We start from the raw sequence: 13,673 nt of genomic DNA on the forward strand, positions 1-13,673 counted from the left end.
TGAATGTGCTACTGCTAAAGAATATCTTAAGAAAATCAAGAGTCAGTTTACTGGGTCTATCAAGGCCACAGCAAGTTCACTGATTAAGAAGCTTGTGAATGAGAAATTCACTGGTGGTAGCATAAGAGAGCACATTTTGAAGATGAACACTACGGCATCTAAGCTAAAAGAAATGAATTTGAAGGAGGAGGATTTCCTAATTCATTTGATTTTTGCTTCTTTGCCAAAAGAATATGACACATTCATTGTGAACTACAATATGCAGCCTGAAAGATGGGGCATAGAAAGACTCATCTCAATGTGTGCTCCAGAAGAGGAGAGGATAAAGTCCTCACAAGGTGAATCTGCTCATTTTGTGAAGGATAATAAAAGAAAGAACTTTAATGGCAAGAATTCTAAACCACAAGGGAAACCTAAGTGGGATAAGACCTCTTCCTCTAGTTCACAGGGAAAGAAACCCCAAGATTCTGAGAATCAACAGTATGGTGGAGCTAAAAAAGATCAGTGCAAGCACTGCTTCAAGAAGGGACACTACAAGAGGGATTGTCCAGACTTCCTGAAATCTCTACTAAAGAAAGGTGATGAATTTATTACATTTGTAGATGAATCCCTGTATTTATGTTATGATAAATCCACTTGGTGGGTTGATTCAGGAGCAACTACTCATGTTGCAAATTCTTTACAGGGGTTAAGTGGGACGAGAACCTTGCAAAGAGGAGAAAGAATGATTAAAGTTGCAAATGGAGTGCAAGCCAATGTTGAAGCCATTGGAGATTTTTCTTTAGAATTGAATAATGGTTTTGTACTTAGACTTAAAGAAGTACTTTATGTTCCCTCTTTGCGTAGAAATTTGATAAGTGTTTCGAAACTTGATGATGATGGAATTGATTGCCATTTTGGTGATGGCAAGTGTAAGATACTGGTTAATAATAAATATGTTGGTCTTGCCTTCCGACAAGACAAGCTTTATTTATTATCTCTTGCTGAGAATGCGAACAATGTATGTGATGAGAATGTGAATGATTCCCCATCTACAGATGTAACTAAGAAGCAGAAGAGAATTGATACTGTCTCTTCAAAATTATGGCATTGTCGCTTGGGCCATATTTCGAGGGGGGGAATGGAATGATTGGTTAAGGAATCAATTCTCCCGCACTTAGAATTTTCAGATTTAGAACAATGTATTGATTGCATTAAAGGAAAGTATGTCAAGAAAATTAAGAAAGATGCCAAACGAAGCACAGGAATTTTAGAAATAATCCACACAGACATATGTGGTCCTTTTCCTATGAAAAGTGTGGATGGTTATGACTCATTTATAACATTCACAGACGACCACTCTTATTATGGCAATATTTATCCAATTAAAGAAAGATCGGAAGCATTGGATAAATTCAAAATATTTAAAGCTGAAGTTGAAAATCAGCACAATAAGAAAATCAAGATAGTACGATCAGACCAAGGTGGAGAGTATTATGGGCGACATACCCCATATGGCCGAATTCCTAGACCATTTGCAAGGTTCCTACAGGAAAATGGCATAGTTGCTCAGTACTCTACACCGGGTGAGCCTCAGCAGAATGGAGTGGCTGGAAGACGTAATCATACCTTAATGGATATGGTAAAAAGCATGATGAGTTACTCCACATTACCGATTAGTTTATGGATAGAGGCACTAAAAACCGCCATTCACATACTTAATCGAGTACCAAGTAAATCGGTGCCTAAAACACCGTATAAATTATGGACAGGAAGGAAACCCTCACTTAACCATTTGCATGTGTGGGGCTGTCCAGCTGAGGCAAAAGTGTTTAACCCAAACATAGGAAAGTTAGACTCCAAGACAGTCAGCTGCCATTTTATTGGCTATCCAGAAAGATCGAAAGGATATCGCTTCTATTGTCCTGACAGACATACGAAGATTGTAGAAACAAGACACGCTGTGTTCTTGGAGGATAACATGATCAAGGGGAGCGTGGTAGCACGAGAAATCAGCCTACAGGAGAAGCAGGTACATGTACCCACTCCGATGGTTGAAGAACCATTCTTCACGCTACCTGCTGCTGTTACACCGATAGTGCAGGACACTGTAGTGCCAACACCTGTTGCAAGTTCTCCCGTGGCGACAATGAATGAACATGAGAAACCTGTCCTTGAGGAACCTATTCTTGAGGAAACTATAGAACCAAATGTTACACATGAGGAAGAACAACAACAGCCCAATGTGGAACAAGTGCCGGAGGCACCTAGAAGGTCTCAAAGAATAAGACAATCAGCTATTACTGATGACTATGAAGTTTATGAAACAGAAGAATGTCAGATGGGGGATGATCCCACCTCATTTGAAGAAGCCATAAGAAGCGACCACTCATCAAAGTGGCTTAAGGCCATAGAAGATGAATTGAAATCAATGAGTACCAATAAAGTTTGGGACTTAGAAAATATTCCTAAAGGAGTCAAAACAGTAGACTGTAAATGGGACTACAAAACGAAATATGACTCACAAGGAAATATAGAAAGATTTAAAGCGCGACTTGTGGCAAAAGGCTTCACGCAAAGAGAAGGGATTGATTACAATGAGATGTTTTCTCTAGTCTCATGTAAAGATTCCTTTAGAATTATAATGGCACTTGTAGCCCACTATGATTTGGAGTTACATCAAATGGATGTAAAGACGGCTTTTCTAAATGGGAATTTGGAAGAAAATGTTTATATGGTACAACCGAAAGGTTTTGTCGTAAAAGGAAAGAAAAATATGGGATGCCACCTGAAGAAATCAATCTACGGATTGAAACAAGCTTCAAGACAGTGGTATTTGAAGTTTGATAGAACGATAAAAGGTTATAGGTTTGAAGAAAATGTTGCGGACAATTGCTTTTATGCAAAGTTCAAGAATGAAAAGTACATATTCCTAATTTTGTATGTGGATGATATCTTGCTTGCTAGTAGTGATATCAATCTACTAATGGAAACGAAGAAATTCTTGTCCTCAAACTTTGATATGAAAGATCTCGGTGAGACCTCGTTCGTTTTGGGAATAGAGATTCACCGAGACAGGAGAAAAGGGGTTTTAGGATTATCGCAAAAGGCATACATAGAAAAGGTCCTGAAGAAATTTAGTATGCATGTGTGCAGTCCTTCACCTGCTCCTATAGTCAAGGGCGATAGATTTGGGGGAACATCAGTGTCCCAAGAACCAATATAAAATTGACCGAATGAAAGCGGTACCGTATGCTTCAGCTGTTGGAAGTTTACAATATGCTCAAATGTGTACACGCCCTGACTTAGCTTTTGTTATCGGGTTACTTGGCAGATATCAAAAGAATCCAGAAATTGAACATTGAAAATTAGTGAAGAAAGTCCTACGTTATTTGCAGGGTACGAAATGCCTCATGCTTACGTATAGAAGATCTAACTCCCTGCAGATAGAGGGGTATTTAGATTCTGATTATGCGGGAGACGAAAGAAAATCCACGTCAGGATATGTATTTACTCTTGTAGGAGGGGTTATATCGTGGAAAAGCTCCAAACAAACCGTAACTACATCCTCGACAATATATGCCGAGTTTGTAGCATGCTATGAGGCAACGGGGCAGGTGAATTGGCTAAAGAAATTCATACCTGGATTGAAAGTGATTGATGATATAAATGAACCACTGAGATTGTATTGTGATAACAATCCAGCGGTACAGTACGCTCACAACAATAGGCCAAGTAGTGCTGTCAAACATATTGACATAAAGTACTATGTTGTGAAAGATAAAGTTCGGGATCATATAATAAATCTTGAGCATATAAGTATAGAGAAAATGCTCGCAGATCCGCTCATAAAGGGCTTACCACCCAACGTGTTCAGAGAACACGTAGCCGGCATGGGTTTAAGGGAAAGCCTATGATTCCCGAACATACGAAGGGCCCAAAGAAAGTTTACATTTCAAAACGGAGAAGTGTATTGTGGCTGTTAGTCCAATGGCACTAATTGCTGTGATGATGGGACAGTTCTATGCACTAATCTGTGATGAAATAGGATAAAAGCAAGAAAAATATGAATTGAAAGTTTTGAGTATGAAATTAAAGAACGAAGAATAGATGAGAGATCAAGGGGGAGAATGTTAGGATTGATCTCCCACCAGTTAGGCCCAACGGCCTAACTGGGCCTTGTCCTCGCGCCCTGATCGGGGGCGCCCAACCCTACATGGTTGGGGACCCCGTCGCACAGCGCTATAAAGGAAAGGTGGGGGCCGGGGCTTGCTGTACGAGGTTCACCGCGCCGCCAGTCATCCCACCGACATCCTATCCCTAGACCCGATCTTGAGAAGGGGCGCTGCCAGCGACGGGAAGCACCACCGACGCCGGCAACGCCACCCGACGCACACGCCGCCGCCGAGGACGCCACAGCGCCGACTCCCTCTCCACCGAACGTCGCTGCCGGCGCGCAGATGGCGTCCGTCAACGAAACCCCAGCCGGAGCTTCGACAACTACGGCATTCGATGGTTTGCCACCTATCACCTCTCTCTCTCTGCCTCTCTATGATCCCGAACACCTACTCCTACTATGCTAAGTATCCCGATCTGGTGAACATGACTAAAAAGAATACTAACAGCTAAATGAATGAACCAAAAGGTCAGAAGACCTTGTTGTGGATGGCTCGATGCCGATCAAAACGACGTGAAGAAATTGGAGATATGCGTAGCGTGCATTGACTGAGTCCACCCTTTTGCGTACCAAGGCAAATAAAAGCTGATAATGAAAGAAAGTAAGCAGTGGCCACTACAGTTGACGATTACAAAGGCACGATGGCAACTTGCCCTGGAGCCGGAGTCCGGAGATACGTTGCCCAGTGTGGACGGGAACCGGCACGAGACTGTGGACCGTGGGCCGGGCAGAGCCGCAGAGGCTGGCATATTTCAGACCGTTGTTTCCCCTGAGATTGCACTGTAGGAGTACAAACCAGCATTTCAGACCGTTTCTGTCGGAAAGGCTAGAGCGCATGAAATGAGGCCTTGTTTAGTTTAAAAAAAAAATTCAAAAAATGCTACGATAGCCATCACATCGAATCTTACGATAGGTGTATGGAGCATTAAATGTAGACGAAAAAAAAACTAATTACACAGTTTGGTTGAAAATCGCGAGACGAACGTTTTGAGCCTAATTAGTCCATGATTGAATACTAATTGCCAAATAAAAACGAAAGGGCTATAGTAGCCAAATTCTCAAATTTCACCCAACTAAACATAGCCTGAATCCACGAAGAATACGCAAAACAAAGAAAAAATTGCTACAGCTCTGAAAGTGAAAGTGAGGTCTGTTCGGCTGGTATTAAAACCGACTGATAAGCCGGCTAAAGCTGTTTTGTTGTGAGAGAAAAATACTGTAGATTCTAACTGATAAGCCGGCTGATATGTTTTCAGACGTGCATACCCAATGCGAGCAGGGTTGACTTGACTATGAACGAGTGGTCAGGGAGGCCTGGATGCGAGCAGGGTTGAATGATCGCCCGGTCTTTTTTAATCTTGTGAGTCCCATGTGTGCCTCAGCAATCCAGGTGGCCACTTTACGCCGCCTTTTTTTTTTTTTTTTTTTTTTTTGCAACTCACGACGGTTTGGTTATTTAAAAGTGAATCAAAAACCTTTTTAAGCCTATAAGCAAGAAGACAGGTATGTAGATACCTTGCAGAAGTCCTAAAGCAAGGGTAGGGAGAGCATATATAAACCCAAATAATTCAAACATAGCACCTTCGTGCTAACTAAACAATATGCGAGAATAAGAGTATAAGGAAATGTGTACTGCAGCCTACGGCGACCCCATCTGGGTCTAGGCTGTCAGCGTATTTTGATGACATTTGTTTTCATATGTAAAAGACAATAAACCATTCTTATCATGTTGTATAGTAAATGTGTACATCGTTGTGATGATAAGCACAGGACAACTGCACAGCTGAACAAATAGTTCATGCCAACGTTATTCTACCAGTTTCTAACTCATGAGTCAGTACTGTGATGCACCACTAGAATAATATCAGCCTGCCACAATGTTCTTACACTTTCCGCCTGAGCAAAATTCAACTACCAAGTGTCACTGCCCACAGCATATGCAGTTATACATAATCCACATTTTTCACTATCTTAGTTCTAATCTCGGTTTAGAAAATAAGAGAGAATCTATTTTAGTCTATCTCAGCTCTGTTTCACCGGTACATCATACCTCTCTCATATCAAGTAACAACATGAATCTCAGCACTCGGTATCGCTCTATGTTTTTTTCTATCGTTTCCTTGACCGCCTGGGAGCCGCCTCCTCTTCACTCTCGCTGTCATCGTCCCGAAGGGCGCTTCTACCGTACCTGTCTCCAGACTGGGCTCTGGCCCCATCTGTTCCAGAGTTTCCAGTGTTATCATGGCCCCTGCTGCCCTGGTCTGATGACGCTGTTTCGAACCTGTCCCCACGGTCACCCCCTGGCCTTCTCTGTTCTCGCTTCGCAGCACGGTTATTTGGAGGTGGTGGGGGCACGAAGGGCGCCATACCCATGGGGCGATTAGGCCGTCCAGGTCCTCCCATTCCCATGCCTCCCATCAGTGGACCACGGCCAGGGCCCATCATCATGTCAAGACCCAGAGGGAAAGGCTGCGGAGGCCTGCCAGGGAAGCCCATCCCGGGCATCGGGCCTCTAGCAAAGTCCCCAGGGAACCTTGGGCCAACAAATGGTGGGAAGCCGCGTGGCATGCCAAAAGGATCAGGCATGCCAAAACCGCCACCGAAACCAAAGCCATCACCCATCATGTTGGGAGGGAAGCCACGCCCTGCCATCATTGGCCCACGCATCATTGGCATTTGAGGCGGCCACATCATCCCCCTTCCTCTTCCCCTCCCTTGAGACTCTTGGCCGTTGCCTTCTTCCTCCTCCTCGCTTTCCTCTTCCTCATCCTCTTCATTGTCATCAAACAGCACAATATCTTGATTATCAGCTGCCTCGTCAGCACTGACTCCCTTTGCTTTTTCCTCCTCTCGCTTGGCCTCTGCTGCAATTAGCATAGCCTGAACCCATATTATAAAATATCAGACACAGGAAATGGACACTTCAAACAAGTGAAAAAAAGGAAGAGGCAACATATGGTAACTAAAATAATATATATCAAGTAAACACAAGTGTACCGGGCCTTTCGACAAAAATGTACCAGGCTATTTCTCTTTTAAGCAAAATAGCACTAGCACCGACCAACATGTGGAGTGCTACTGCTTGTAGAGAAGTGTATATGCATTGTTAGTCCTTATTCCATGAAGAGAATACAATGTGCCATTATTAAATTTTAGTCAATCTAAAAGCAGTAGCAATTATCTCCATTAGAATAATAGTGTAAAGAAATATTGTAAATTTTAGTGATATCTTCCACCTCTTTCTAGCACAACCCTGCTATGTGAATCTTATATGCACATAAATTATGGTCATCCACAACCATGATTTGACAATTACACAACTAGTTTAGAGTTAAGAAACAAGGCAAATAGTGCTCAAATGTGACTAGACCAAATCCTATAGTGTCAGTTGTGGTTGCAATGGACTAGGTTGATATGCCTGATAGTAAGAAAACAGAAAGGTAATGAGAATGTTAAAACCAAGATAAATGGCAATGGCAATAAATGCATAACCTACCGTAAGTTCGCTGTCTGGCTCCAGATAAAGCAGAGAAGCCAACTGCTCACCAATGAAAGGTTCTAGTTCCTGGCAATCTCTGCTGATCTGCATTAATCAGAAGTGAACTGAACAATTAAATCCTGGAAACTTTTTGAGAATGTAGATGTATAAAAAAAGCATACAATTTCAACAATCTAGTCAATCATCAGTGTGTGCATACCACTAGAATTTCTGTTACTTATCTTTCTGGCCTACATCAATTTAGAATATCCTACCGGCAAGATTACTTTTCCAGCTAGTGTTTTAATCATTATATAAACTATACAAAAGTTTGAAGTTTAATCAACCAACCAAACGTAACACAATATTATAATCTCTGGTGAAATATAAATCTACTCCCTCCGTTCCAAATTATAAGTCGCTTTGACTTTTTTGTTCATCCATTTTGCTATGTATCTAGACATATTATTATATCTAGATGCATAGCAAAATGCATGTACCAAAAAAGTCAAAACAACTTATAATTTGGAACGGAGGGAGTAGACAATAAGGATGAACAACATATGTATGGTTTGTAGTTAAAGCAAAGTCAGCTCAGTCTTTCCAGGCAGGTTTGACAATGGCTCATTCAACATTTTGATAAAGAACAATCAAGATGGAAATATATCAAAAAAATATGAAACAAGACAAGCCGTGAAATAGTGTTATATGTATAAGCTAAACCAACAGTTTCCACACTTTGCCATTTTATAATATATAAAAACATAAGGTGTCGTATTTCAACGAGCCAAGGCCAGCGAACACCTAAGACAAGGTGATCCACGTACCTTAACAGGGAGGTTATCATTGTATGGATTGCGGAGATGATGGGTTTTCTGAAATGACAACTCACAAAGCTGCAGTGCAAAAACTGTTGTAAGTATAGACATAATGATGATAGACTTATCGTAAGGCTTTAATGCAAAAACAGATGGCAAGAAATATTCAATGAGAAGTCTTATCAGCCACAACTTCAATTAATGATTTGTTGAATGATATAACCATGCTTGTAAAGTGTAAACTCAACATCAATTTTATGGTCCAGTTCAAAACAAAGAATTTATATCAATATAAAGGTGATAAGCCATATTCAATTGTGTTATGTCCAGTTCATAAAAAACGTATACAGAACATAAACACAAGGCCTTTGGCCTACGCGCTTGCAAGAACTAAAGCTAACCAATGACTAGTTCATCTGTACAGTGAATGTAGCAGATCCAAATTTTGATATGGAAAACAGCGCCCAATGGAATGACACTTCAAGGAATTAATACGATAGTTTCAGCTCTAAATAAATTGTCTGGGCCTAAAGCACATCTTAACCACAATTCCATCAACATATAAGTCTCACTTTCTATCAATGTTTGCAAGTTTGTAAACCTGAGCTTGGCTATTTTAGATGGTTTTCCCAGAGGAGAATTAAGTCCAGATTCCCTTGGGAACAGGGACAGGGTTGCACAGATGAATAGGTGGACAGAAAGGAAGATCTGCACTGTTACTAACCTAACCAAAAGTACAACATACAAAAGTCTTCATGAACTATAATGTGAATTTATAACCATACTGTCATGGGCCAGGGCTAGGCGCAACACATTAGCCAAGCTGCACGGCTTCCCCGCCCAAGCCAGGCGGCAACAGCATGAACTTATGTGATGGGTTAGTTTTTCAGTCATTATTAGTTGCATTAGGAATTTCCATCTGTTTGCCACAATGCCACATGGGCATTTAAAGGAGTAATGTGGTCTGTGAGGATCGAACAAAAAGAAAAATCAATATCCATGCCGATCTATCTTCTCCTTATCCTGCCATTGTGAGGCTACCGCCGGCCGACAAGGTCACTCTGTTTGGGCTCAGGGCCATCTAAAACAGCCCATAACGCATAAGCTATGATAATCAGTTATCAGCTCAAAAGTCGAATATCCCAACATCTGGAAAGGGCTAAGCTACGATTAAAGTGGTGATAAACAAACATGAGTACAAAATCAGCAAGAAAAATGCACCTTAAGCCACTGCATAGAGAAGTTCCGACCATAATGTGCTGTTCCATGAGCAGATTTCCAATTTCCACCACCAATGTAGCCACCAATCCTAGAAGTCATCTTTGCACACCCCTTGAAAAGCATAACATTTAGTCTAGTAAATAAATTTAATTGAACAAATTCAAAATAGCATTTGCAAAGATTAGATCAAAGACAGGCAAATACAACAGTATTCATAACAAATATAAACCTTCAGTATACCTGGAAATTGCGAGTTCTATTAATTGAGAATATCAAAATAACATTCTCAGTGGATTCAAAAGCTTCATTGAGTTTAGCCTCGTTACTCCTCTGTGTGGCCCAAATTCCTTGTTGAACTGATATTTCCAGATTCTCCCGATTGCAACTTTTAACAATGAAGTACCTAATGTTTTACATTTACCAACCCAAGACTGGATTAGAGAACCATTATAGTATAGCACAGCTGATACCATTAAACAATTAAATGGAACTTCTGACAAGATGCATAGGTGATGGTATTACTAAAATATGAGCTAAATTACTGCATTCACTCAACCATAGCAATAGGTACAGAAGTAAAAAAAAATTGATAAAAGTAAGCAAGTAACCTGACAGAAGGTGAACCCATAGTACTGTTATGCATAAAACTAAGTAACTTGCTAAGCTCCATATATATTTCAACAAGCAAGTCAAATATCTGATTACTATGTCTGTAAAACAAAAGGGATATTCTAACCCTTCTTTTTCAAGGGATTCCTCAAGAAACCCAAAAAGAAACGGAAAAAATGTTGATTTCCCAAATATTGCAGCGCATGAACCAGACATATAAAAAAAATACTAAACAAGTACACATTCAGGTAATCAGGTTAAAGTATAGTGTAAACTGCATATGTGAATAATCCTGTGTATTGTCTCCACGGGCAGCAGAGGCGTGCTCAATACCCTGTGTATGACATGGCCTGGATCAGACTACAGGTCTCCAAAATTAACCATTCATGCGATGTTCACCATCTCATGTGCTACTTGAACTTTCCACAACGAAATCCGTCTATACAAATAGAGTAGTAGCTTAGCAGTAACTATCATTACAAAAAGCTTCTTCTACTGAAGAGCTAAATATTGTGGAACCAACCTCAGAGAATAACTAGCTGACATATAACCTAGCTTTGTAATCCAAAGAGCAAAAATAACTACAAACTTTTTCTTTCAGTCAGTTATAGAAGACACAAGTTTGAAATTAAGTACAATTTATCAACAAGTGTCAAAACATATAATATAATATAGTAGTTTTATGAGATACGCTGTTGCAACCAAAACTAAACTATGTATGTAGTTTTCACAGTTCTAAAAGCTTTACAAGCATGACTAGAAACTCCACACACACCTAGATGGTCCTTGTGGAAGGGGTGTGGCAATTCTAGTGGCCTGATGGCCATTTGAAACACCTTGGGCCTGGTCATTTGTATTTGGCTTCTGCTGCTGCTGCTGCTGCGGTGGCTGTTGATTCAGCATTTGTGCTTGTTGTCCACCAGCTGGTGGAGCCACAGCAGTAGCATTTTCTGCCGAATTTTGGTTAGGCATCCCAGAACCCTGTGGATGTTGGGGTCTCTCCCCCTGCTGATTATAATTATTATTTCTATTTTGACCGTATCTGTTGAAAGAGCGCATCTGCAAAATCTTCTGAAGAACTTCCTCAACAGAAGGCGGTGGCCCAGGTAGCTTGATATGCTTGTACCGGCAATTAGGACCATTGGGACAAAAACCCATCTTGTACCTGCAAAGTATGTTACAACAGATATTCAGATGTGACGAAAGATGGCAAGCAATCATTCTTAACTTTGAACAACGACTATACAAAAACTAATCCTAGTCACAGCTTTACAGGTTATAGTCGTATGGCCATTTTTGTAGCAAAAAAACTGCCAAATGCATTGCATTCCTAGAATATCATATCAGTTGTAGCTTCTTTCAGTGAAACTATCAAAGTTGCTAAATTCTACAAAATTGAATCAAACCACATGTACCAACCGAAGATTAAGACAGACCCAGGGATCATGATCGCTATAATCTCAAACCCAAACCCCCTATCAATCAACACGAATTGGGCATCTTACTTAGAAAAATTACCGACGAGTTAACAAATTTCGTCAACCACAGCCACCACCAAGCTTATAAAAGCCACCTATTTCCCACCCAAACGTTAAAATCAACACGGGGAACCCGAACAAGTCGGGTGGGATCAGAGATCTCACATGTTGCACTCCTTGACATCGTCGTACGAGTGCTTGTACGCGCAGTCGGGCTCGCGGCACTCGCCGAAGTCGCGGAAGAAGCGGCAGACGGGCATGCGGGCCTTGTCGAACTGGTGCAGGAACCCGCACGCCTCGCCCTTCATGCAGAGGCCGCGAAGCCAGTGCCGGCACACCGTCTGGCGGTAGCTCCCGCGACCTCGGCCGCGCCCGTGCATACCCGGCCCATCGCCGCCTCCGCCTCCGCCTGCGCCGGGGTCGGTGGAGGACGGCACGGGCCCCCCGCCCCCGGCCGCCGGGACGGAGTCGAGGCCGCCCTCGAAGTCGAAGCTCAGTCCGCCGTCGCCGTCGTCCATGGGGAGATGTTAGGGTTTGAGATTTTTTTTTTCGTCGATTTGTAAAAGAGAGGCATACGAGGGGGAAGCTGAACAGTTCTCTCTCCCTCTCTCTAGAAAATCAGCTTTGCTAGAGATCCCAATTTCGGAGATATGCATGCAGGTGACCGACTAATCTCAAGTGACCGACTCATATTCCACCATGGTAGATTCATGAATTAGATCAACGATTAGCTAAGATACAGAGAAAAAATCAACTTAATTTTCGAAGTTGGCTCGTGCTAGAACAAGGGTCTGTTTGGATCCTCCTTTTAACAGATGGTTGGATAGTTCAGGGTAGATATAGCCTTGTTTGGATGTTTAGTTTTTGCCAGTTTTTAAGAAACTGGTTTTTAAAAACTGAGTGGGATCAAAACAGGCTAGTTTTTGTTGACAGTTTTTGCCAAATATTTCAAAACCAATAAGCTTGTTGATATCCAGCCTTTGCTAATTTGTTGCGACCTATAGAGCAATAAATGAAGACAGGTTTTTAAAAACTCAATCCAAACACCCCCGACTGATTTTTACTCATAATCCAGATTAAACTAGAGACAAAAGCTAGCTTTTAAGAATCTGAAAATAAAATATTAGCATGTATTAGCAACTTTAAACAAAGCTAATGGAACTAATAATTAGCATCCCTCCCGCTAATAATTAGCAGGTATGTTTAGATCCACTAGTATTAATTAGTTGCTACTCCCTTTTCTTGATATATTATTTTTATTATGTATCTAGACATATTATATATATAAATACATAACAAAACTACATTAAAAAATAAAATATCTTGTAATTAGAGCCGAAGGGAGTAACTTTTTTTAGTGCTAATAAATCTAAACAAGCGCTAAGGAAATAACCTAGCTAATCGGAGCTGTTTTTTTGTGAGGTGAGGAGCAAAACAAGAAGCCAGTTCATTTTAATTTATATGTGTTGGGTCTTTAATTATGTTGATGTAACCAATTGAGAGAGAAAATAAATGGTGGCACATATTGAAAGTCATTGTAGGTACTCTTACATTTTTTTTGACAAATAGGCACTCTTACATTTATCTAGAACAATAATCCCTTTGTCCTAGAATAGAAGTCGTTCTCGCTTCTCGAGAAGTCAAACTTTTTTAACTTTAACCAATAATATATAAAAAACTATTGATATTTATAATACATAATTATTATCATTAAATAGATCATTCAATATACTTTCATAATACGTACTATTTTTTACAAAGCTAGTTAAAGATGAGTGTAACACTCCCGGTGCTATCGCTTAAACAACTCGCTAAACTATGTCATGAGCATCATGTTTATGTGTCAATGCATGTGATAAAGTGTGTAGATCAATTTCTGTAACTCAAAACGATCAACAAAAATGCTTAACGAA

The 13,673-nt window shown here is 40.8% G+C and overlaps 1 protein-coding gene across 1 annotated transcript; it reads right to left on the minus strand.

Moving 5' to 3' along the window:
• Positions 1 to 6,059: 6,059 nt before the first annotated feature.
• On the minus strand, positions 6,060 to 12,403 carry LOC136521346 (zinc finger CCCH domain-containing protein 45). Its single transcript, XM_066515073.1, has 7 exons — positions 11,926 to 12,403; positions 11,058 to 11,447; positions 9,914 to 10,076; positions 9,674 to 9,784; positions 8,462 to 8,530; positions 7,653 to 7,739; positions 6,060 to 7,036 (listed from the first exon to the last, which is right to left on the minus strand). The coding sequence occupies exons 1-7, from the start codon at positions 12,276 to 12,278 to the stop codon at positions 6,266 to 6,268; spliced, it is 1,944 nt and encodes a 647-aa protein (XP_066371170.1). The 5' UTR covers positions 12,279 to 12,403; the 3' UTR covers positions 6,060 to 6,265.
• Positions 12,404 to 13,673: the final 1,270 nt, after the last annotated feature.

The sequence above is a fragment of the Miscanthus floridulus genome, chromosome 18 (assembly GCF_019320115.1).
Source record: "Miscanthus floridulus cultivar M001 chromosome 18, ASM1932011v1, whole genome shotgun sequence".
Classification (NCBI taxonomy): domain Eukaryota; kingdom Viridiplantae; phylum Streptophyta; class Magnoliopsida; order Poales; family Poaceae; genus Miscanthus; species Miscanthus floridulus.

What these genes read in the sequence shown, in the direction of transcription:
- LOC136521346 (XM_066515073.1), bottom strand. Translation starts at nt 12,278, where the DNA reads ATGGACGACGGCGACGGCGGACTGAGCTTCGACTTCGAGGGCGGCCTC. An exon ending in CTTCCACAAGGACCATCTAG is followed by an intron (nt 10,077 to 11,057) that starts GTGTGTGTGGAG and finishes GTAAAACATTAG; the next exon opens with GTACTTCATTGTTAAAAGTT. An exon ending in TCTCTATGCAGTGGCTTAAG is followed by an intron (nt 8,531 to 9,673) that starts GTGCATTTTTCT and finishes TTTGCACTGCAG; the next exon opens with CTTTGTGAGTTGTCATTTCA.